The sequence below is a fragment of the Passer montanus genome, unplaced genomic scaffold (genome assembly GCF_014805655.1).
Source record: "Passer montanus isolate IOZ18808 unplaced genomic scaffold, ASM1480565v1 scaffold71, whole genome shotgun sequence".
NCBI lineage: Eukaryota > Metazoa > Chordata > Aves > Passeriformes > Passeridae > Passer > Passer montanus.
Window position 1 is genome coordinate 1,758,195 of NW_024372259.1, and position 25,930 is coordinate 1,784,124.

Consider the following 25,930-nt stretch of genomic DNA (forward strand, 5'->3'; position numbering starts at 1 on the left):
CCCAGATTTGTTGATGAATTCTTTAAAAGCCCTGGTTTTCTAGTAGAGCTGCCTTGTGGCAGGACAGGCTCCTCCTGCCAGGTGGCCATGGAAGGGTTAACAAACCAGCACTCACCATGGCAGTCTCACACCTAGGAGGGTGGTGGGCCTGCAGAGGGGTATAAAAGGGAGCAGGGAAAGGGAAGTCTGTGGTTTAGGCTTTTGTTGGGGGACAGGAGTTGCTGCAGTCCAGTGAGGCAAGAAAGCAGCACTTCCATGATCTGTGAACTTCATTCTGTGAGAGGGCAGCTGCACGGTGTGATGAGGATTCAAACCAGACCAAAGGTAAGCAAGCAGGCTTATTCCAAATGCATGTATCTTGTAAGGTTGTGAATGTAGAAAAAGAGTATATAGAACTGTGGAGATGCTGGGATGATGAGGAGTTGCCTTTCCCATATGCCTTCTGACAAAAGTCATTTCACCTGCATCAATTAACTTAGGACACCTGAATACTGCTGTTCCTAAACTTGTGACAAGTGGGTGACCTCTTTTCTTCCTCTTCCAAAACCAGCTTAGTGAATCCTGCAGCATGCTACCCAGTAGTCAGAGGATGAGACACCTTACTTGGGAGCTCCTAGGCTTTCTCTCTTTTCCTCTTTGTTTTGCTTCTTGCAGTTTCCTGTTTTCTCAGCTTGCATTTGCTCCAAGTACTCTGAATTACACTGGCATATGTACTTAGCTTAGCATATCTGTTAATACACAAAGAACAATCAGAATTTGTGGAGAAAGCCAGCACAGTTTCAGAAAGACTTGGATGAGCTTTGTGACAATCACCCTTACCTAAAATGGTACCAGGAAGGGCAAGCTATGTATGGATTTGTGGCTAGATTAGTCTCAGCAGTGACAGTTACTAACCTTAGCTAAAATAACACATTTACTTCTTAGTTAAAGTACAACGGATGAGTAATTGGTATTTTGAACAAAGAAGGATTAGCAGGAAGTTAAGTTGGATTAATAATGTATTTTGCACATATCCCTACTTACCCCATCAATTTTAGCCTCTGTCAGAAGAGTCTGTAGCCAAAGGCTGATGGCTGGCTGGTGTGTTAAGAGCTCCTGATGGGAACCATGTAGCTGCCAGCAGTGGCATTATTGGTGAGAAACATTTTGGCTATAAGTCTCCTACAGCAGAGTAATTTTGTGCCTACATTCTTTCCAGGCACCCTCCTGAAGGTGCTCTCCAGTAGAAAGGACAGGGAGTACACAGCAGTTCATAAGGTCCTGTCAAATGCATCCAGCCAGAATAAAATCCAGCATCTTTCTGGCTTCTAGATGAGCATTATCTCTCTTAAAACTGATTTTCCTAGATAGATATTTTATACAACAGGCCATCACTTTGACACCTGCACCCACATCTGCATCCTGTTCCTGTGCTCTTCACAGTAAGTGCATGACATAAAATCTTAATTCTGGTACACTCAACTTCCTCAGTGGAAGAATCCACCTTTCAGGCACAGCAGTTCTTCCCAGCTCTTTACCCAATTCCCTGTGGTGCCCTTCAAAGCTGTTTCCTGAGAGTGGTTACTCTTCCTGTACAACTTAAGTCATCCATTTAGAAGCATTTTTCTAGTTCTTCCAGCAGTGGGTAAAAGTTGAATAAAAGGAAATCTTGCTGACTATGCTACTTTGTAATGTATAGTTTAGGGAGCTTCTAAAAAACTTGCAATACTCTGAATTTCAACATCTCTTAATCAAAGTAAAGAATATGTTAATGAAAATACAGCCCTGAAATTGATTTGGTGTTGTTGGCCATAAGCTAAAGTGCTTGTTTTGTCAATGCAAGGAGAGAGGCAAGGAGGTTTATGGGGTAAATATTGGTTATTGCATACATCTTAATCTGACACAGCAAAACCCACAGGGTGTAGACTTGAATGTATTTTTTGACATAGGGACAACTCAAACACAAAGCCACCAAGATCCCTACAAGATCCCATGTATCTCATTTTCACTCTTCAGTCCTTAAACTAAACACCAATAAATTAACTATGACACAGTTTTACAGACAGACTCATTTTAGTTGCTTACTTTTAAGACCACCAAAAAACAGGCACTGGTCATCAACTCATGGAAAGCAGACCATCAGGTACCTAATAAGTGCTGGTATAATTGGTATTTTCCACTGCACCTCCAAAACATACATCACATTACACACTGGACTTTCAGATCTTTAACTGGCTTCTTAGTGGGAGGATTTCTGCCTTAATGAATACAAGGAAACAAAACTGATAACACAGCAGCAAGTGGGTTTCCTATTTTGCTGACATGATTGGAACAGTATCAAGTTCTACAGCAGCTTTGTTTCTGAAGCCAAGTCTCAGTGCTTCCTGCTAACCAAAAATACTCAAGACAAGCTACACACTGAAAAGCAACCAGTGCTGAACAGGCCAAGTTTCTGCTGTCTAATAATGTGGTAGTATTGAAGCAGACCTATGAACTTCCTTTACCCTGTAACAGACTGCAGCCTTTCCCTAAATGGACCACCTAGTTTTTCTGCTGACATCCCTGTGGCCGTGCAAAACACCGCTTTGAAGGGGTCACAGAGCTCACACATGGCCCTGGTAAAATGCAGGCACTACCTAAATGCCATTCCTAGGTGTTCCTCTCCTGCAAAGCAACCAGACTCTTAATAATGTGGTTTGCTAGAGCCAAGCACAGAGCCATAGTTAGTCCTTGGGCCTCCCACAGAGTGGGGCAAGGTTTAAGTATTGTAAACAACCCCCTGAGGAAAGCCAAGAAATACAGCTCCGAGCCAAGAACTCGGGATGGGCAAGGAGTAGGTTTCTATTTATGGTACCAGGCTGGGAGAGACAGAAAGGGAGGAGATTTCAGAGTCAGTGACAAAATTGCATCATAAACAGCTCATATCATATAAAAGGAAATATTTCAAGCTGGCAGCACTGTCATGCCTCAATCATCCAAATATATCTGACACAGATAAAAGTGATCTTTGGTTTCAAGTGAGAAATACATGGAGAAAGGGTTCTCTATATGCTTCATCCCTTGCAAACAGATTAATTTTGTAGCATGATGAAGTGCTGATAAGAAACAGGGGTTAAAGTGGTGGGTTTTGCCTAGAAGAGGGGCTTCTTGGCTAGCTTAATACAAAAATCCAAGGGAAAACAAAGTTTTGGGATTTGTTGTTACTGAATCTAATTGGTAAAAGGAGAGAGAGATACTGATCTCAATTGATTTAGTTCCACCAAGGTGTGAAGAATTCAAGACATTGTCTGTCTACCTGAATATTACAAGGGGTTAGCTGTGTTAAAATTTTAGAAAAACTGCCTGTCTTCTGTTTCCTTGGTACCAGTTATCCCCTCCCTTTGTTAATGCAATCAAAGGTGTCCCTCAGCCCATTTCTTTGCTTAGATGTCAGTGACACATTTCTCCCATTATCAACATAATGCTGTGCTTCCCTATTTCTTCCTCAACTAATTTCTGATGAAGTAGCTTTTTGTTGCAGAATCCAGTATGAAATAAATCAAGCTTAAACTCCCAAGCCTTCACTTGAAAATCTTCATTCCTTGAAACTAAGATATATAAATTTCTTCATAGATCTAAGTATAGGCTATGACTGAACATCCACAGCAGCATTTGGTAGCTCTGCTGTTTTAAGAGAGAATTTTGAAGTAGATGAAGTATTGATCATGTTCAGTACAACACTGTTAACCAAACAGTCTGACTCTCATCACCTCTAAGATTTTCACAGAACTCTGTCAGGAAAGCAATTCTGGTAAGTGCAGCCAGCAAAATGATGCAGGGGTTTAGATGCATTTAAAAAGCACTTTAGGGTGAGGTACCATGTGAGCACAAGAGAGCTGGACCTAACAGCTGTTAGAAGGTAAAAACAGCTGGATCTTGGCACAGGTACTGGGAATGGTGAGGAGCACTGGACCAGACACAGCTCAAGTTTGACTTCTTTAAATGAGCCTCTGGGGGAGGAACCAAAACCCAACAGCACAGCAGATAAGGAAAAAACCTTTTCCTTTCCTGAAGAGAGATTTTAATGTAATTAAAATTAAATACAAAGAGGTTCTTAGAACAAAAAACTACAAATGTAACCCTTTTGCAAAATTGTGAGCACTGCATCCAAGTGTTTGTTCCCTTAATTCCCAAGGATTTGCTCAGCTCCTATAGAGCCAGTCAGCTTTGCAACTGCAAGAGTTTAGAAACAAGCAGAGAGCAGCAAGGGTAAATGCTCTGTATCACATACCTCCTTCCATTGAGTACTGAAGCTCCAGTCTCTCCTCTGAATGCTGCCCACAGCAGACAGCAACTGCTGCCACAATGTCAGCTTTAGGGAAAGGAGTGCAGTGAAGGGACACAGATTTTGAAGGTAACTGGGAAACTGTAGATCAAAAGTGCGTTTGACATTCTTCCTCTGTCCTGGCAAGTTCCAGTAAACCTCTCCAGTGTGAAGGGTGAGGAGGATTAGGTCACCCAGTCCTGCTCCAGGAAAGGTGGGATGGCCAAATACACGACAGCTTACAGCAAGTCATTTAGCACTTTTTTAAATCAGTACCTCGGGAGAGAAGTTGCTTAATGGGGATTACACTTCACTGCAACAGAATTCCTGGGGAGTTGCTACTACTGGCCACATCAAAGCCAGATATTATCTACTTCTAAGCAAATCAAATGGGTACTTATTTACTCACAGTGTAACACAAACACTTGAAGTAAGAGCTCTTCTGCAAAAAGGCTACTTGAGAAATCACAGCTCAGCCCATCCCTGAAGGAACCAGAAATACCCACACTCACAAAGTCTAGCTGGAGAGAGGTTTATTTTGCAGCTGTAAAGCACTAACTGATCAGACCTTTGAGCTAACATGACATAAATGTCCAAGCTATTTTCCCAGTGACATAATTACATCTTATTAGATACCTTACAGTTTTAGGTACTCTCCTTAGACTTGGCACTTGGATCAATGACCACATTAAACTGTTTCTAAGCTGCCTTTTTGAAATTTATTTTTAGCTCTTTTAGTTAGAGGAAAAACTTGGAAGGAGAGGGTAGAGATTAACTCATTGACCTGTAATCTCAGGAGAGAAAGAAAATGTCAATCTAATAGCCCAAATCGGAGTTGATGTCACATCTTGAGGCCCAAGTATTTTTGCAAGTGCCTTGGACAGGCAGCACTGCTTACCTTGTGGAGGATATTCGGAGGGCAGAGCTCCCCAGGTGGGCTGGTACAGCTTCAGTTTCCAGTACATGGGTTTAATTTTTTAATGGAATCCCAAAACGCTTGTTAGCACAGATGAGATTGCTCAGTTCCATCCACCCACACCGAATATGCAGCAACTGCCAAGGCTACACAGCACTTCTGTTTTAAAAAAAAATTCTCCAGCTAAAAATAAATCACAAAACTCTCAACCTCACTTGTCAGCAACCAAGATGCTGTTCAAACAATCGTCCACAGTATTTTCTTCTCTTGAACAAAGAAGGGGGTTCCTTTTTAGAATATTTACTTCATTTGACTAAAATACCCTTGTGATCTTGCCTCCTTTGAAATACATTTGTTTTAGAAAACAAACAAGTGTTTCCTTTCCTCCAAGAAAGGCCGAGCTTTAGCGTGAATACTTGCCGAAAAATTGCATGCCGTGTTGTGAACTTCAGAACCAGGGAAAACTCCTAAGGTGGAAATCCCCTGCCATCCAGCTGAGCCCTGGCTGAGCGAGGTTTGGCTGTCCTGCTCCTCCTCAGCCCTCTGGGCTGATTTCCTTTGTGGGGGGCAGCGGGAATGTGAAGTCAGAGGAACAAATCCACGGCACTAAACTTAGCTCAGGCTGCGGAACCGCTTCCCAGACACTTGTCATTGGCTCCAGCCAGCAGACAAGGGGCTCCATTCAGCAGCCCCAGCCCAGCAGCTGCTCAGGGACCAGGGTAACACGAGCCCCAGCCTCTCCAGAGGCAGAATTCCAAGCCCAGCCTCTCCAGAGGGTGAATTCCGAGCTCAGCGCTGCCATGGCTTTGTAGTTTCAGGCTGTGTCACCACGTTTGCTTTTCCAAATCTAACTGCAGTGTTTGGCCCCCACGTATCTGAATTCAGTATTAAGTCAAGAATGTACTCACTGAAATAATGTCTTTGGAAAAGTCCTTCCTGGGTTATGGCAGAATTAATACAGTTTTGAAGGAAAAGAAGCCACTGTAAGACCGAGCAAGCTCAGTACTCCTAAAAGTACTTCAAACTACAGAAAGTTTGACTTGCTGATGTAGAAATGAAATCAGTTTTATGACAAAGAAAGATACAGCAAGTAAATAGACAAAATTTTGAATAAGTTAAGTGGAGCTGGGTTGAAAATGTTGATATAATTTAGTATGTTTGTAATGGATATTATTAAGTAGGTCAGATATTTTAAGACAGAATAATAGAAGAAACAATATTTTTAATTACTTCAAGAGAAGTATGTATTAAATGTATTAAACTTGATGGAATTTTATGCATTAAGATACAAGTGTTTTATTTTTATCTGTCTGCTTCTAAAGATACTTTACAAGTTGTGGATTATCTTTTAGGGAGTACAGCACTTTTTGACTGTTAACATCAAAACTACAGAACATTTAAGGGAAGTATGATAGGAAAAACAAGTCCTGCCCCTCATTTTTAGCAGAACACTTAAGAATGTCAAAAGCAAGACAGCCAGCTGACAACTGGAATTCTTTAGGCACACAACAACCACTGTCCTGGGTCACTTACAGCCCAGCATCCTGCCTGGCAAAAGGGTAATCATATTATTCCAGAATGCTTTCTAAGCCTCCAACGTGTTGTACTCAAGGTGTTTCTGAGCCAGAGCTTGTGTTGTTGCAGTGAAACTTCCTGACAGGCCTTATTTTGTCCAGTTGCTGTCTGAAATATTGCAAACTAACCTCACATATAAACAAAACCCTGCTGCCACAGCAGCAAGAGCTCCCAGCACTTTGTAGAACAAAGAACAGGCTCTGACTGCTCAGGACATCTCCTAATTTCATTTGATGAGCCTCAGTCTCTACAAAGCAAATCCCAGATGATCAGTACCTGTAGGTGCTTTCTCTGCTACTCATGATTTTTATAAGCCCTTATCTCATTCTACCTCTCCTCCAGGCTACAGAGAGCCTATGATTCTAAATGTTTGTCATGATATGTCTTATTACAGCTCAGAAATGGATTCCTGCTGTTACAGGGGCAGCTCAGAACTTAATACCTCACATGCAAAGGCAGAACCATTTTCCTCTGTGTCCCACCTTCTACATGGTCACACTGAATCCTGTTCTGCTGCTTCAACCTCCTGTAAGCAAGTTTAGCACTTCCCATTTGCTTTCTTCTTCACATCATTTGTCATAGCTGCTTTTAATTAAAAAAAAATTAAACAAAAAACCAACAAACAGTTGAATTTAAGGAAAGTTAGAAAGCTGAGTAAAAGACTTTTTGTTTGTCATAGCTGCTTTTAGTTAAAAAACCCCAACAAACAGTTGAATTTAAGGAAAGTTAGAAAGCTGAGTAAAAGACTTTTTTCCTGTTTGAGAGTTTCTTCATTTCTAGACCCTATTCAGTAAAAAAAATTGAGGTCTTCTAACAAGTTATATACTACAAGCAGTGGTTAGCAGTGCATGGTCTGATTAGGTCAACAGATATTGCTATCCTAAAGTGAAGATCACTTTAAAAAAAAAGATTAAAATTATCTTGCAAAGGAAACTGGAAGACTGCTGAACAAGGAGACTAGTTAAAGGAAGCATCATTTGCTCTAGGGAGAAATAACCCAAGAGGCAGAAAACTTGACTGTCCCTGGATGCCAACAGGGCAAAACTATCTTGCAGATGATGTTTTTTCTACTAATTTGTTTTCAGAGCAGTAAAGAAAAGCAAGCAAAGTACAACAGTGTGGAAATGAGTGACTTAATTCCCCAGACACATTAGGCCACATCTTTTGCCTAGGTTCATGACTGCCATTTCAAAAAGCAGAAATTGCATGGAAAATGCTTAGACTAACCTTCAATCTGGCTAGCAAGGACAGAATCTGGTCTACAGACAAACAAACACCATAAGGGAGGTAGTTACAATTTCAGATGTATCTAACAATTTGTCAAAAGACAAATCCCCAAAAGAGCTGAGATCTGTTGCCATTTACAATGCCAACCTGAATACTAATGGTTTGTTTTTCCATACCACTGCCAACATCCCCTCCTTGTGCTGGGGAAATATGGAAGAGGGAAACAGTTGTTTGGAATTATCTAGAATTGTGACGTGCTGGGAGACAATACTAATTAAATGAAATCCCATTTTACTGATTTTGCACCAAAACAACACTTGCTACTCACCTGCAATAAGAAGAGGCAGACAGTGTAAGGTATATTAAGAGTAAGGCTTTTCAATGATGGATTATGAACTGTAATTTAACCATATGCAAAGACAAACAATGATGGGGAAGGCACCAATGCTGCCTTACCCCCTCAAAATGCAGGTATTCCAAACCCAAAACCTAGATAAGGGTTCTTTTGGAGCAGTCAGTGATGAGGTTCAATAGAATGCTACTCCCCTGATTTTACCCAAATCTATTCCTCTTCTGTCCTGGTTTTCATCCACTGTTTAGAGGTTTTTGAATAGAAATGCAAAATGACAAGGAAATTATCTGCTGTGTGCTAAAACAGATCCAGCAGCTAGAAAAAGCAAAAAACATTATTTCATTTCTGTCACTTGCTTGCCACACAATGACTTAACTAATTTTTCCTGTTCAGAGAATAAAACAACAACTTAGTGTTGACACACTGAGGGAACAGGAGGCACTGGTGGTTATTTAAGGAACTTTCCTCCCACTCAATACCAGCATAGCTGTCTGAGGCATCTCCCCTGCTGCCAGGACGGGTGGTATGACTGGGATGCTCACAGGATTGGTCATGGTATTGTCAGCTACTTTTAACTGGGGCCACTCAGCCTCTGCTACAGCTCCTGCCTTTGGGTGCCACCTCCCCCAGTGCTCCATTTAGTGGATTTACTATATATATTCTGAGGAGGAAGGAAGAGGGAAAGGGCTGGAAATTCCCAGTGGGAGGTGTAACATTGTGGCTCACTCAGCAGTTGGTTTCCTCTTGCTCTGGAAAGCACTGCTTAGTTCCTAAACTGCATCCATCCACAACAGCAGGTTGGGTGGATTTTACTGGACATAGCATGATGCTTTTCCAGTAAAAGGCTCTGGCAAAAGGACATTGCTGCATTTGGTTTCATGGCGAGACTTCTGCCAGTTGTGCCATACAGCTGGCTGCAGGGAGCTGGAGCTATGCAACAGTGCTTCATTTGGGAGTGTTGTTTTTTGAAATGTCCATTTTGAACTGAAATTGAGACCAAAGTCTGGCTGTGCCAACTTACAGCATCCCCACATCTTCTGGTTTGAAAGGCCAAGAAAGGTCCCTTTCTCTTGCTCAATTGAGATATTTTCTTTTTTCTAATTCGACAGAGTTCCACCTCATTCCTTCTTCCTCCCACTCCAGAGAAAAACATTCCCAGTTGTTGCTGGCCTGTACTGGCTGTCAGACAGCTGACTGCTTGGATTACACAGGGCTGTATTGTACCCCTGCAGGACCCAGGCACACAAAGTGCTTCCTTTGGGATCAGGGCTCACTACTGGGCTCTACCAGCACACCAGGTGCTGCCTTGAAGTTGGAAATCCCAAGACAACAGGCAGTCCCCCACATGCTCCTCTCAAAACATTCTCTCTTGAGCCTCTCAAAGTACAAACCTACTCCAAATCAGCTACTCAAGCTACCAAAACTCATGGTGAACTTGTACTCACTCTGACTCAGCCTCTTACAGCAACAGGATCCTGTCTTCCATCTTTTGTCCAGGTACTGGAAATTAAAGCCACTCCAAAGCTTTTGGCAGCTTGGGAGACCTTTCAGTTTCATTTCTACTATTAACAGCAGTTTCCAATGGCAATCCTGTATTTTGAAGACATTGAAATGACCATAGCCCTCCTCAGTACAGCAGTTAGAAAGCAGAACATTTACCATCCCATGCAGATCCTGTTTCCAGCAAGGGCTTTCCTACCCCATCCTTATGGACACCCCATATTTACTACAAGCCAGTCAGTCACTGCCAGCTCCTGCCACTAAACCTGCCTTTCAGGGCAGCTCTCTTTTGGAACTCCAAGCTGCTGTGACTGTTACTTAACTTGCAAATTTCTTTGGAAAAAGTACCCTTAAGGCAAACTCAAAGGCATGCCTCAGCCCAGGAGCTGCTCCTTGGCAAGCCATGGAGAATCCAGAGGCAGATCCAGTTAACTCCTGACTGCAAGAGCCTGTGCTTGAGGTTTAAAATGGATTTTCAGCTTAGAAGGACTTTATAGAATCAGGAGCTAATAATTAATATTTGAAAGTTATTTGAAGGGTCTTTAGAATTAATGACATGTTTCCTGTTCATCTACATCACTGCCAGAAACCATCTTCTCACTGTTTTCAAGCTACTTTAAGCACTTAAAAGTCAATATAACAGAGCTGCTGCTGCTTAGAAGTAACCTGGATAGGTTATAGAGCCAAAACTGTCAAAAACAGCAAGGTAAGGAAATATGGACTTATTATTGCTTTGAGAGCTAAGTCTCTAAGTCTAAAATAAACCACACAATGCACAACCATGTTAAATTTTTTAAAAGCCTGTATGATCAGTCCCTGAAAAACTGACCCAAGAGCTGAAAATTGGAAGCACCCAGCACACTAAGTTCCTCCAGCAAGGATGCTGAAGTTCCAGCACGATGCATCAGCAGAGGCTGTGGGACCAACACCCCTTAAAGGCCATGCTTTCATCATGAATAGTGCCCCAAAAAGGGAAAGCCTCTGAACAGCACCCAAATCAATGACTGATATACAAAATATTAGAGCCTGGAGAACATCCAGCAGGGACCTGAACAGAGCAAGATTTTGAATTATTTTCCTCTAAAAAGATCAGTGACTTAAACATACAGTCACACCTTGTGCTCTGACGCCAGAGACTGAGTAATGGCAAACATCAAATAGTTGTGAGCAAATCCAGCAAGTGGAAGCAGCCCTCAGAAGGACTGACTAAGCTGGGATGGTGTGTCCTCTTCCCAGCAACGTCAGACGTGGCTGCTCAGTAAAACTTCCACACCTGAATTGGGTCTAACGAAAATGCAGTGAAAGATGGCCAGGGTAAGAACTTCATTGCTACTAAACTAGACTTAACAGACTCATTGGCAGAACTAGACTCTTTGGGCACAAATATTGGTCTCTTTTGACAAGTTTCCATCCATTCAACCTTATCATATTGGCATTCAGATGACCAGGATACAAATAGGCAATATCCTGTAAAACTTTACTTCAAGATCAGGTACTTCTTAGATCAACTTGTAATGCCACCCTATCATAGCGAAAAAAAAAAAAAACCAAACCAAATCCAAAACAAAACACCAAAAAAAACCACCCCCCAAAAAACCCCAAAAACCTAAACAAACAAAAAATAAAAACCAAAACAACCAAAAAAACCCTAAAACTGCTCCTCTTATTTTGAAAATTCCTAGTCAATCTTTTAGAAACTATGTATTGTGAATACTGCAGGCAGATTATTTATAACAGACTTTACACAAGAGATACATGCTGCAGAAGCAGGGTTGAAACTAAGTTACTCAAAATATAAGGAGTCTAATGATTCTGTTTCTGAAGCAAGGGTAGGGCATTTACATAATGACAGGTAAAATAGAATTACAGGGAAACAGACAGTCTTGGCTTTGTTTTTAGGGCATGAAGGTGGCTGCTGTAATCTAAGACAAATACATAAAATACAGGTTTTTCCTTCAAGCTGATGAGGAAAAATAACCAGGTCTGGGTGTGGAGGACTCAAACCAGTTTTTGTGGGAGCTTTGCCAATGTCATAAGATTTGCAAGGGTGGTACCCTCCTCTCAAAGAAAAAACACAACTGGAAAAATCAGCCTGTGCAAAAACATGTGTAACTTGGGCAGAGGAAAAGAGGAAGGAGGACTAAGAGCACCCTGGTAGGGCACAGAAAAACCCTGTGGTCCATATAAGCATTCTTTATTTTTAGAGGAATGTGGCACTCACACAGGCTCAGAACTCCTCCCCTCTGAAGACATTAGCATTACCCTGCCAACCTGAACTGGGATATGGAGCCCTTCCAATCATGAAAAGAACCACCTCCACCAACTCCTAACCCTAATAAAGATTGATAAACTGAACCTTCTGCAGCTGTTGGGATTCATCTGCTGGCTCTGTCTGGAGCTTTGGGGTGGGGATCATGGTGCAGACACATGTGCTAGCTGTGCAGCTGTCTCTGGAAGCACGCTCCAAGGACCAGGCATTCCTCCTCTCAAGGAGGTGTGCAGGCACATTTTTTTCAGATTTAAAGTTGCATGAGGGCTACTATACAAAGTTGAGAGGGCTCACCTGCCACCCACCGATTTTCTTTTAGTCAAGAGGCAGTCAGGAAACAGCAGCATGAGTATTTAATCCCAGACTGTGAGGTTTTTCTAAATCTGGATCATTGCACAAGAGGCAATGATGTTTTTCCATTGAGGATATGAATTCTAGTAAGATTTATTTTGAAACCCATCTCCCCTGCTCGGGAAACTAAACAGTAAGATCCACAATTTTTGCTGAAATGTGTTATTAGCAATTAAAGGATGGAAGAGCAAGAGGATGTATGAAATGCCAGACTTGTGCTGGGGCTGTACCTGCTTTGTGGGTGACTCCTCTCACTGCTGCTAACCATGCTCTACCCAGCAGCACATGCCTATTCTCAGACACATTAAATTCACAGCCTACACAACATTCTCAGTCAGGGCATGCTAATATTATGGCTTGATACTACACAGGATATTTTTGTAGCACTTGATATATCGAGTGTCTTGCAGTTTTGGTATTTTATTCTTTTGACAGCCCTACAGAGTAGTAGGATAAATTTGTGCTATGAAGGAGGTCTGAAGCAAAGCAAAAGTAATTTCCTAAATAACTGGAAGCTATGGCAGAGCAGGACTCAAGCTGGTGTTGATCTGTGACCCTTCCTAAAGTGCAATACTCAGACCTTTCACTACAAAACCTTCACACTACCTAACTAATAAATAACACTTTCAATCAAAGAAACAAAAGACTCTGAAAACAGCTACTGTCCCAACTACTGATGTTGTCTAAACAAAAGCTCCTACTGTTACTCACACTAATGAAGTAGGATTAAAATAAACAGCTTTGAGTTCAAGCATCAAAAAGGGTAAAAAAACCTGCCATGGGGCATAATAGAAAACCTCTACAGTCAAACTTGGAAAAAAGAACATGGGCCTGTGGAAAGGGTGTTGCATCCACAGTCCTGCTAGAGATGTGCTGCATAAACCATTTTGTGTGCTCATGTCTCACTTATCTCTGTGACAAAACAGTCTTCCTTTTATAAACTGACTACTCTGCCAGTGCAGAAAAAAAATAAATAGTTAATTATTGTGGAAAATAGTTTTCCTAACTGCAGGGATTTTTACTCATGCTAGTATCTTTATATATGTGTGTGTGTGTATATATATATATATATATATTTATAAACTGACTACTCTGCCAGTGCAGAAAAAAAATAAATAGTTAATTATTGTGGAAAATAGTTTTCCTAACTGCAGGGATTTTTACTCGTGTTAATATCTTTATATATGTGCATGTATGTATATATATATATAGAGAGAGAGAGATGGTACCTTCATAGGGAGAAACTATTTTCTCCAGCTCCTGCACCTCTGCATTCCAGGTTCTAGAGGTGACATCCTTTGTCAGCAAAGGCTGACAAGATCTGGGAACAAACTAGGAGCACACAGTCAGAGAGAAAGACATTGTGCATCACCTGTCTCATTTTCAGAATAGATATGGCTCCAAACAAGACACCAGCTGAGTAAGAATGCTAAGTGCTCTGAGGAAAGGAAATTTTTCTTCCTCCTTAGTCACCAGCATCAATTCCTGTACATTCAATTTTGCTTCCCCTTAAACTTCAAACACCCTCATTTCACACAGTATTGTCCATGGAATGACAGTTGTTTCCAACAAAAAAAAGCACAAGAGCAATCCTTGGAGTTGCAGCCTTCACTTTGGTGTATGAGAACAATAAATTCCACGTACTAAAGCCTACTTCCCTACTAACTGTGAGCAGAGATGTTGTTTGCCTAATAGCTTTTATTAGGTTTTAAAAATTACAAGCCCACCTCCCTGCAGCTCAGGGGGTAACTGTGTGATGAAGAGTATTTTTCTGTCAGAGGAAGAACAAATGGGAGGATGTAATAAACCAGATGCCAAGGCCTGAAATGCACCTAAGATCTCAACTTTGTAGCAAGCTAGGAGAATGTGGGAGAATAAAAGGGCATCTACATCATACCAGAAGTCATGCCTTTGCTTTTGCATGACAGTATGCAAGACAGGAAGTCTGCCTTGGTTGAATTTTGAGCAGGTTTTCCTATGTCCTTTGTAGAAGTGTGGTTTAGGACTGATTAATTTGTGTTTTTTAGCATGGCCTTTCACTGGCTTGTATCAATACATGACTTTTAGAAAAACACAAATGCATCCCAATTTAGCATACCAACTCAGCAGTCAATGGCTAACACCATTGTTGAGTGAGATCATCTTATTTTTTGGTAATTACATGCCCTTAACACCAGCTTTGGGATCTCCTTGCAGAGATCCTGTTTCCCAGCCCCCAGCCCAAGTACATGAATGCTTCCTGCAATTCTCTTAGCATTGCTCTACTGCCAGGCAGCCAAAGACATTACTCTACAGCTCTCTCCCTGTTTTAATTCACTGTAGCTTCAGTCTCTTTATGGATATCTGAGAGATAACACTGAGCAAAGTGCAGTGCTTTGAGATTCCTTTTCAAGTCCAACAATTAACACAAACATTACCCTTCCCTTGGACCTATTATACCATACCACAAATGTTTTGAGATAGAGGCTAGAGCCACAACAAACACATTTCTCCAAAGCCTACAGGACGAGACAAGAGCCTATGACTGAACATTTAATTTAGCCTGCAGACAGCTTTCCTGGGTTTGTTTGTGCCAAAATTAAGTCTAAACAGCTCCATAAACCAAGCAAGTGTAATTGTAATTTCACAGATGAGAAGTGCACAGAAGCAATGAGAAGTGATTCTTCATTTGAGTGCTCAGATTACCTAGCAAAAGTATCAGATTTAATGTCCTTCCATGCACGAAAGCTGTCTGCATACTTGCACATAAACAAGTTGGGAAACTTCCCTTGCTGGCAGATGAAGCTAACTTAGGATAAAGCCCAACAGAAACAAACAACTAAAAGGGAAACAGCCCAGCTCTTCATGGCAAAAGCAAAATAAACACGTATTGTTACATCTTAATACAGCCACATCTGCCTTTTGCTGTGTGGATCCTGCCTGCTTTCATAACCCAACACTCACTTAAAACACTGCCCTGCAACACAGTAATGTTAAATAACACACCCCACTTTTCTTAGTGGAAAAAACCTTTTAGCAATGGATAAATGAAGGCATTGGAGCACCCTCTCGTGGCAGGCTGGAAATAGCGTTTGGCATGTTGAAAATGTAAAACTTTACACTGAGTCCCCTCCTGGGGCAGAGCAGGCACCGGGAGCCCAGCTGAGCTTTATTCCAGAGTCAGGCTGCACCTAGGAGCAGCTGCAGGCTTTGCCACCGAGCAGGAAATGAGGAACAAGGTGTTTTATGGAGCAGAAATGCTGCCATGGCACACAGAACACGTCCCTGTGCTTCTGCTGTCACAGTGCTCGTGCGTGCATGGAAAGAAAGACACGTGCCAAGTGTCTCGTCCAAATTTAGCTCAACCCTTTGACAACAAAGTGCATGGAAGCTATACAGGCATATTCAAAATAAGAATTTGAATTTCTGCACAAGACTACAGCCAACCTCAGCTTTGACAGACATAAGCCCTGTGGTCTATTTCGACTTTTTTAAGCATATCTGTATTTCTAACTAAGTGCAAGAATTACCACACAAACAATGAGTCTGATTTGGAGGACTTCTTTATGCACATTTTACCCCTAAAGAACTCAAATCTATTTATTTATGATGACCTAAAAGTGAAAACATTTTCTAACAAAGCAGATGTAACAAGGGTTCAACCTGCTGGACTTCTATCTCTTAGGATAGCTACAGCAGGCCAAGCCACTCCAATCAGCATTTGGGCACCTACTGAGTTTCCAAATCAATCCCAAGGCATCTAATGCACCTCTGGAAGAAAAAAAAAATATTAAAAATGGGCTTGTTCTTCTGTAGTTCATCTCAGACTCAAATTTATTAGACTAGTAAAAAAAAATAAAATTCTAGTTTCTTCTAACATGAAATAGCAGCTCCTTACCCACATCGATATTGCAAACCTTATATCCACAGGATTAAGATCCTGAACTTAAAGAGACTGAATATAACTTGAAACACTAGCACTACAAAACACTACCATTTTCCTATTTATTCTAAGGATCTTCTGTAGATAAAGCCTTTTTAATCTCATAAAGTACCTCTGCTTTCTCTATTTATTCCAACATAAACTTCTGTAAACCCAACAAACATAACCCCAAACAATGAGCATACAATTGATGACTGCTGAAAAAATATTTTGCTGTGCCTCAGTGAGTAATTAGGCCAGAGCACAGGTTTCACAGTGGTATTGATCACACAAGCTCTGTTCATCCCTCCCCAAGCTCAGACATCTCCCTGCCTCAGAAAGAGATCCCAAAATCTCCCCAAACCCCACTCATCGTCTGAGGCAGGAGAGGAGAGCACAGAAATCTTGCAGAGAGGTGGCTCTGTTTTATTTTTAATGTATATTTTACTGCCACAAATGATAAAGCTCATCAGGCCTACTTGATACCATCAAAGTCAGTGAAAAGCAGATTTGAAAACAAACCAGAATTGACAGATATCATCACAAAATTATCAAAGATAGCACTTTCAGAGCACTTGTTCAAGGTCCCACCTCCACCCCAGCCTTTATGCCTTGATGAAGCTTCCATTGGGAGAGCAACTTTACCAACACTACTTATTAAAAACAACAATATTCCAAAGAGCATAAAAAAGACACTCAGCAGTTCACAGTTCAAGTTGTAAAAACTTGCTATTTTGACTTCAGTATCTAGGAACTGAGCCTGAGAGTTGCCACTTATTAGACTGAGATTTTTTATTTGTCAATTTATAGATGAAAAAACTTAATTTACAAGAGAAAATGAACCACAAATCAGCTCTCAAGACAATGGATGCTGTTTCTTTTTCACTTGTACTGAAGGGAACAGTGAACACAGAAAAAGCCTCATAACTCAAACTTGCCTTTTCAGAAAAAATTGCATTCAACACAAGCATTAAGTCCATTTTTATGCAAACCAGCTCAGGCCTGTATAACCTTGAGTTCTGCTGCACCCAGTGACCTAATGGAAGAAGGAAGCTAGGTCACTATTCAAAACATCTTCAAGGTTATTCAGATTTCTTAGAGCGCATTTCCTTCTTCCTAGATGACCCAATTTGTACCAATTTTTTTTAAAAGATTGGCATAAAAAGGCTTTTTCACTGCTAAACAGCCACTATACTTTCATTAATTGGCCAGTTTTGACAGACAGCTGAGTGGGAAATAACACTTTAAAAAAATTTTTTTAAAACTCTTTAAGGCTAATCTAAATAATCTTTCCAGTTTCCTTCTATTATTAAGCAATTTTCAGAAATACCATTACAGCTGTACCTTAGCTCTATTTCTGGTCTTGGCTTTCCCAAGCAGCAGCCCAAAATTGATATTCTCATCAGTCGTGCAGCCTCCCACGGGTTTTTGAATAGCAGCAGTAAAACTGAACAGTCTTGTTAACTCTGTGACACTGCTGGTTAGCAAAACCAACCCTGAGCAGCAAAGGCCTGGAAATAATCTTGAGAAACTGAGCTGACCTTGCAGGCTAAGGAAGGCCTCATTATATTAATTTACACTCCACCTTGGGTTTGAAGGGCTATCTTCACAATCTAGGGGCTATGAAATCAGAATGTACAAATATTTTGGGGGTTTGTCTAGAAAACAGAGCTGTGCTCTGTAAACACCTTTTAGATCTCTGATATTTAGGGTTAATGTAGGAGGTAATACCAATATACTTGGATATGATAATATTTAAACAAGCTCCCAGCCCAGGCCATGTTGGAGTGTACACAGATTTGTGATGGGGAAATGTCTCTTCACTTTGCAGTTCCTGTAGGTTTTGGTGTGTTTGCTGAGGAGCACCACTCTCAGCAGCTAACTTTTTGGAAAAAAAAAAAATTAGTCTAACTGAAAACAATGTGAAAAACAGGAACACTTCATAATCTATGCTACATGCTCCAAAATGTATAATATCCATATAATTTAGCCAATATTCACACAATTTCTTTCAACCAGAAGCAAGCCTGAAACCTGTTTCAAAACTAGCCACAGTGCTGATTTTAGCTGAGATGACAACAAATAGGAATAGGCAAGACATGCCTGATGCTTTGTTGGGATTATCATTAGAGAAACAAAGGAGAAATGGACATGGAAGTGGCCAGGGTCACAAACCCAGAATGTTCTCATCCTCTTATCCTATAATTCAATTGCTAATTTGTCCCAAAAGCAGCAGGAGATGGTTCCTATGCTTTTGCCATATATAGCTTATAATAAGAAGCAGCTACTTCCATTCCACTTCAGTAGTAAATAATAAAATAAAAACAAACCCACCAAACAAACCAGGAAAGAGACCAAGATCCAACCCAGTAGCATTATAAGTTAAAGGATGAGGCATGCTGTCCTATAGAAAAATGAGTGTTCCTTCATTTAAGAGCTACTTTTCTTACATAACTGTAGTCCCAATTCTTGCACCACTATTGTCACAGAAAACTTCCAAATTAATATAAGCGAAGCTCCAAGTTTATTAATATATGTAGTTATTTTTAATTGAGGTATCTTAGTAAGATTAAGATTCTAATGTTTGGCTATAAAAGAAGAGGGGAATTTCTTGAAAAATAAGTAAAGAAGTATGTTTAACAGACCTCTAAAGAGCACCAGAAGATTGAAATAAAACTAATTTAATTTTTAGTGAAGTATTTCTGTACATCTTTGTCTCCCTCTCAACAAAGGCAAAATTATTTTAGGCTGTTTTGGGGTTTTTTTTTTAATTGTTCTGCAGAATTAGCTGGTACTGAAGGCCACTTACTAAAAAGTTAATTTACACCCAGCTGCAGACAAGCAATCGTAGTGGGAGATGCTCATGTCTCTATAGAGAGCCCACAAAGCACAGGAACTTCCTAAGCAGATATGGGTAATAGAACTAAGCTTTGTTGTTGTGGTTTGCAGCGTTACCAACAGGAAGCCTCAATGGTTTTGTAAGTGTCACTTATTCCAGAGAGAACAATCTCTATGGGTAATACCAAGATCAGCCTTTAAAATAAAGTATTTCATAACCACAAAGCCAGAGAAATGTGAAGGATGATGCAGTAACAGTGAGAAACCCTGACCTCAGACCCAGCAAGTCAATGCTGCTACACCTCAGCACAAGCTTTTTTTCCTGCTGTGTGGAGGGAAGGAGGCTGCTAGTGGCCCAAACAACTAACAGAAGTATTTATTTACCAATAAATACTGTGCTGAAGGCTGTTAAGAAGGAAACTACCTACGAAGTCAGTCCTGGGGCCATTTGCACTGCAAGCCTTGTGTCACCTGTAATTACAGACTGCTGAAAGCACTGTTGAGGGATTTGGGAGATCAGGTTGGAAACAGGAGGCTCCTGAGGCTTTGGGCTGTGGTCATCCATCCATCCCTGGCTTTCTGAAACACATCCAGGTGAAAACGAGCTCTGCACCCACCACACAACAGCCAGCTGTATTGCTTTTAACAACTTCCCCAGCATCCCTACTGGAGTGAGTACTAAGTGCTGGTTCTTGTTTTGTATTAGTTGGATTTTGATAGTTTCTTACGACTGTAAATTAGTCAGCAGTCAGCAGTACTTAGAAGGCAGTTTATGGATAGTAAGTATCCTGGAAACATTAAGTTGTGACAACTAAGAGAAATGAGCTAGAATAAATCATGCTAACGATCGTCTGGCTTCAGCTATAAAACAAAGACCTGCAAAGTACAGCTTGACTTGGGCAAGGACTGGCCTGCTTTAGGAACAAACAAACATGATATATGCTGAAGTGGGTCACAGAGCAGGTCACTCCTCCTGAACGCCACAGAAAACGTGGGTTCAGGCTTACTGTCCCAGAATCTGTAATAAGTACCAGCCATAAAATATTCCTGAAGCCAACCCTGCTAGAGCATCTCCAGGAGATAGTCCAACTCTCCCCACTCGAATTATGTGAGCTGGTGATCCCACAAGATTAAAAAAGGATGGTTTAAGACACTTGTAACAATTTGTCCCCTGTTCATTTCCCAACGATTTGTTCACTTGGCCATGTCCTTAATTCCAAAAAAAAAAATCCCACAATTTTTTATTTTTTTTTTAAACATTGCACTTGCAAGCAATAGCAAGTTTGTGAAATATTGCTAGAACAACTTGTACCACACCATCTGCTACATGGGGAGAACTGAGAAGTTAGAGATATGTCTGGGCTTTGAAATTTGATTTTTTCAGTTGGTTCTGAGTAAAAACCTTTAAAGGTAACTTCATTTCAGTCTTACCTTCTTCAGACTGTGTTCTCTGTCTATGTGAAAAGAATTAAATCATAGTCAGTATTATGTTGTCCTTCCCATTGAGTTGGTAGTCTCCTCTCTTTTGCAAAATTCATTATGCAAAATTCCCAGCTTAACACAAGGTATAAAAATCAATATTTAATGCAGTGGATCTGCAGGAATAATTTAGATATCATGGAGAAGGATGCAATAGAGAATATGCCTACAAATTTATGCTCTACAAGTGATGTTCCTCTAGACACTCAGCTGAACTGTCCTTTATTCCCCAAATAATTAGTTAAGAGTTATTTATATATTGTGGTCCCACAAGATTTCTGATTTACAGTACAAAAAGGCAGGCACTGAATACAGTGATTATGTTCCATCTGCACGGGGTATTTACTGACAGGAAAGTCTGTGGGCAAGTAGCTCTGGCCTGAGCTTGCTGCATTTCACTGGGATGAAGAATAAAGAACATTTTAGGCAGCCCACAAAGTGCAGTTGTTAAACTGACCCTATTTTCTCTCCTTCTTTCCATTTTCCTGCATCCAGCTTTTCAGTTTCAGAATTTCAAAGGGACAGTGTTATTTATGCTTCTTCCTATTTTAGAATGTTTTTATCATGTGTCATAGCACTCTGACTGCCTTAGGGGAGCTTTAATGATAATTTTATTTTTAAAAGTATAGGCTTATCTAGCCTGACCTTGATGCACATAATAAAAGGTTGCTAAACTCCTCCTCTAGAAAACAAAACAGGGAACAAATGTCCTGTGCCTGCTGGATCAAAAGCTCAAGTGTGGCAGAGCCTTCCACTACCCCAAAATATATCACCAAGGCAACTGTAGCAGTATTGCAAACAGGTATTGCAAAGGCTTCCCAGCCAGGATTTAAATAATCTGATTTTCCTGCAGTATGTGCTCTACAACACTCAGCAAGTCTTTTTGGAGATGAAAAGCATGCTAACACCATTCCAAAGAGTATCTTGGTACAGTAGGCTGTTATCAGGGCTCTTCTGAAAGAAAATTACAAGTGTCGCTGTTCAAAGGTCAAAGCAGCTCAGTAGAGTCCGTGCAGCTTGGAAGTTGTTGGTTGTTGCTGCTTGTTCCCCTTTCCTCAAACAAATTTCTGAAAGGATAAGGAGATAACTGACTTCCCTCTTCACTCTCCTGTTCCTTCTCTGGAGGGGAAAGCTCATCCTGCAATGCAAGCACTTCTTGTCTTTGCTGGTTGCACTGATCTGCAAGAACTTGGTTGTAAGTACTGTTCACTGCAGCTCTTCCCTGTGGTACTCATGAATTCTGATGGAGGGCAGGTGGGAACACCAGCGTTTGAACAATCCTCGTGTTCACACTCATCCTTCCTACTACACCAACAGCAACCAGCATGCTTACAATCCATAGGCTGCTTTTGTAAGTCACTGACAACATGCCAGGAATGCTCACAAAGGGGTGTTTTGAAGGGTTAATTTCAGAAGACTGCAAATTCCATTATTATCTTCTTGCATCCTGGAGAACTCCGCTCCACAACTAATGGAATCCCACGAGTGTATCAGCTTGCTTAGGACTTTTCTGCTCAATGTCACACACAGAACTCAATACCACAGTGAGCTGAAAGCCCCAACAGTCCAGGTGTCTGTTCTCATGATGGAAGAGTGGGGTGCCACAACGCAGATCCCTTGCTCTTTCCATAAAACAGAAAACATCTTCAAATTCTTTGTTCCAAAAGTACATCCTGAAGTAGGTAGTGCCCCTCCTGTAGAGCTTCTGCCACACAAACTGTAACCCAGTAAATAATCATGGGACAAACTGGCTCTACTCATTCTCTTGATTTTCAAGGACATCTATGGTTCAAGTCAGCAGGGTGAAAATGTTTGTCTCAGATTTCCAGTAGCTTAGCAAAAAGGGTTTTACACTTCATCCATTTGACTCAAACTGCTCTTCAAAATCCTGTAGCAAAACGGGTCTGAGGCTGAAAACATTGTTGATTTCCACCTTTTCCATAAACAATCCAGAAGAAGCAACCCCTCAAAATGAACCTTGGCAGGACTACTCAGCAAGGTTTGCTGCTGGCACAACGTGGTAGGAAAGCTGACAACACAAGCTCGGGATTTATAAACAAGTTGTTTTCTTCACATCCATGACTACATCAAGGAAAGCCAAGGAAGGGAGACAATCCAGCCCCATCCTGGGACTGCCTGGTTTAGCCACTGGTCCAAGGGTGCTAACCCACAACCCTGTGCTTTTGCCATCACTTTCCATGCACTGTGAATACATGTCCCAGAAACAGGATGGAAGGTCAAGTTCAGAGAGAAATTACTAGAAAAGAGGCATCTGGATCAAGTAATACCACCAGCAACCAGAGCATCTCAGCAGCAGAAGCATATGACTCACTTAAAGAAAACCTGGCTTGCTGCTGGCTAAGTAAAACAAGAGAGCAAGGTCATTAAATGAAAAATAAGAATACAAGTTGATGATAAAAAATTCCCTTGGACAAGGAGAGTCAGGATCACAGGAAACAGTTTCTCTGCCAAAGGAAGTGAACTCCAGATTTAGGAACACTACATGCATTTTAGTTTTTGCCCAAGACAAGTATTTAAAAAAGGTACCCAACTTTACTAGCATTTGCTACAGTTTATTAATATTGACTTGTTTAACTCATTCCTAGTAAAATGTGAAAGGAATCAGGGAACAATTTAACACAGCTGAGGCATTCACCAAGATGGAAGAGGAGTTTGAAGCCTGCTCTGAACCACTCAAAACCTGGGTTGCCAAAAAGTCCCACCCCTTCCACATAATCTAACAGAATAAAAAGTTGTTTCTTGTTTTTAAGACACACCTTCCTTTAAAGTGTACAAGGAAAATAACAAAAACAATCCTAAGTAAAGCTACATCCATTACCTTACCACTGAAGCAGATAACCTAAGCAATACAAATAGTAAAGAAATTATTTTGAAAGATACAATCACTCTTATCCCAGAGCAATGTTCTTTTTATGTGGCACTGAACAGTTTTATTCAGTGTGTTGGCCTTCCAGGCTCATTCTTGTTTCTCATTCTATGGAAGACAGAGCAGAAGGGCTGGCAGGGCACATAATTTGTCTCCTTGGTGTGCATGCATGCTTCAGAAAGCTTTTCCTCTCCATTTCCCTGCCACTACATGTAAATAATTCTCCCTACTGTCCACCTTTGAAATTTAGTAAGGTGTGGGGAGGAGCTAAAAGGAATTGTTCAAGATGCTGAACTAAATTACTACCAAAACATGCAGCAATAACACAAAGAAGTGCTTGAGTCAGTGTCAACTGTGTTATTGGGTAGTCACTACACATCCCTACATGCTGTAATGCACTTCCCACAAACGTCCCTTCTGTCCTTGCCTTGTAAGAGCAGGAACCAAAGAGTCATCCTGGTACCAAAGCACGAGAAGACAGCTTGACATCAGCATGAGTGGTGTACACAGCAGCCTCTACAGCATTCTTGCTCTGCTACTAAAGACTTAGACACACCCCACTGAAAGAAGTGGGGTATGTGCATAACTTCTGAGATGTCCTTAACACTGTGAGGGTGCAGTCTGTGATAGCAATGTTTCAGCCAAAGTGCCTTTTAACACACAAAAATACAAAGAGTAAAATGTGAAGTTGCAATAAAACAAGAACTCTTAGTTTAACTGTGGGTCAGGCACTCAGAAAGCATGTTCTGTTTTGGTTTTAAAACTGATACTGCTCCCTGAACTCAAAAGCTGTGATAACACGGAGATTTTTAAGAACCAGATGTAGTGCTGTGCTCTTGTTTTGATAGATACTTACATGTCAGCAGTCACAGAAGATGATATTTACTTTTAGACTGCTGGTTGCACGTTCCTTAATCTTTTTGCCTGAGCTCATTCTATTGAGCAAAAGAAAATGTGTATTGTCAGAAGCAGCCTTGCTTTATAAACACTGACAACTCTCTCTCCACTTAAAGCCAAGCCAGCCAAGCTCTCCAGAGCTGATTCAGGTCTTTAAGATTTGAGATGCGTCCGCACATCTACTCTCAACATGCTTGTCAAGGCAGACAGGTTTCAGTTGATCTTACGTTCCAAAATTTGGCAACATAATGCACAAATAAGTCTATATATAAAGAAAGAAACATGGTTACAAAGGAGATTTAAAGGTGTGTGGGTCCTTCTAACAGAGGTTACAGAGACGTGTACACGAAACATTTCCGGTCTCGGTTTATAGCAATAAGAATAGAAGTGGACAGGCAAAAACTTCAACCTAGAATCAGATGGCAGCTAGAATACCCCAGTCACAATGAAATTGTTCGCTCTGTCAGGACCGAGACAGTCCCACAGATCTACAAGACAAGTCAGAAACGCCTCGGCAAACAGTCGGACAAGGCACATGTTACCTCCACCTCTGTAAACAAAACCAGAGCTCGGAATCGCCGCGGTGACAGCGGCCGAACCCGCAGGTCCCGACCCCCGGCGGTGCCACCTCGCTGCCGCTGCGGCTGGCGGGCAGTCCCGCTCCCCAACTCCAGGGTGTGGGGGGAAGCTCCTCCGAAGGCGAGCATCCCCCGGGACGTGGCGGCCGGGACAAGCATCCCCCGGGACGTGGCGGCCCCGCTCCCCTCGCCTGCCTCTCCCCTCCCCCAGTAAACCCACCACAACAAAAGAGGGAGGGGAGGAAGGCCGATCGCGCCCCTTTCCCCCTCGCCCCGGCCGCTCACCGTGCTGGGTGAAGACATTGAATCCTCCCTCTGCGGAGCGCCCGGCCGCCTCCCGCCGGCGGCTCGCCGGCCTGGCCGCGCTGCTCCCCCGCAGACCCCGCGTTTGCTGCTGCTGCTGCTGCGGCGGCTGCTGCTGCTGCTGGAGCCCCGCGCCCGAGTCCCCGACGCGGCCCACCTGCTGCCCCATGGCGGGCCGCGCTCACATCCCGCCGCTCCCGCCGCTCCCGGCCCGGCAGGCGCGTCCCGGTCCTTCCGCGGCCGGTCCCGGCGGCTCCCGCGGAGCTCCGGGCTGGGGCTCACGGGCTCGCCCCCGCAGCCCCCGCCGCCATCTTAAACCACAGAGCGCCGGCGGAGCGGGGACGGAGCGGCTCCCGCAGCCGCCTCCGGTCCGCCCAGGGAGGGGAGGGAGCGAGGGAGGAAAGGAGGGAGGGAGGGAGGAGGGGAAGCTGGGAGCGAGGGAGGGCGGCTGCCCCCCCCAGCCCAGACCGCCCTCCCGCGGCACGCAGAATCCCAGGATTGCTTGGGTTGGAAGGGACCTCTGTGGATCACCCAGGCCCAAGACAGGGGCACCTGGAGCAGGTGACAGGAACGCG

At 42.1% G+C, this 25,930-nt stretch overlaps 1 protein-coding gene across 4 annotated transcripts in view; it reads right to left on the bottom strand.

Moving 5' to 3' along the window:
* ABL2 (ABL proto-oncogene 2, non-receptor tyrosine kinase) overlaps window positions 1-25,725 on the bottom strand; it is a 45,620-nt gene extending 19,895 nt beyond the window's left edge. For 2 of the 4 annotated variants that reach the window (XM_039730205.1, XM_039730201.1), the window contains exon 1: window positions 25,338-25,725. In XM_039730205.1, coding sequence (XP_039586139.1) covers window positions 25,338-25,524 — 187 coding nt within the window. In that variant the 5' untranslated portion in view covers window positions 25,525-25,725. Of the gene's footprint in view, window positions 1-4,249; window positions 4,471-5,180; window positions 5,833-25,337 lie in introns of those variants that run through there. The other 2 variants (XM_039730203.1, XM_039730204.1) reach the window with 2 other exon arrangements.
* Window positions 25,726-25,930: the final 205 nt, after the last annotated feature.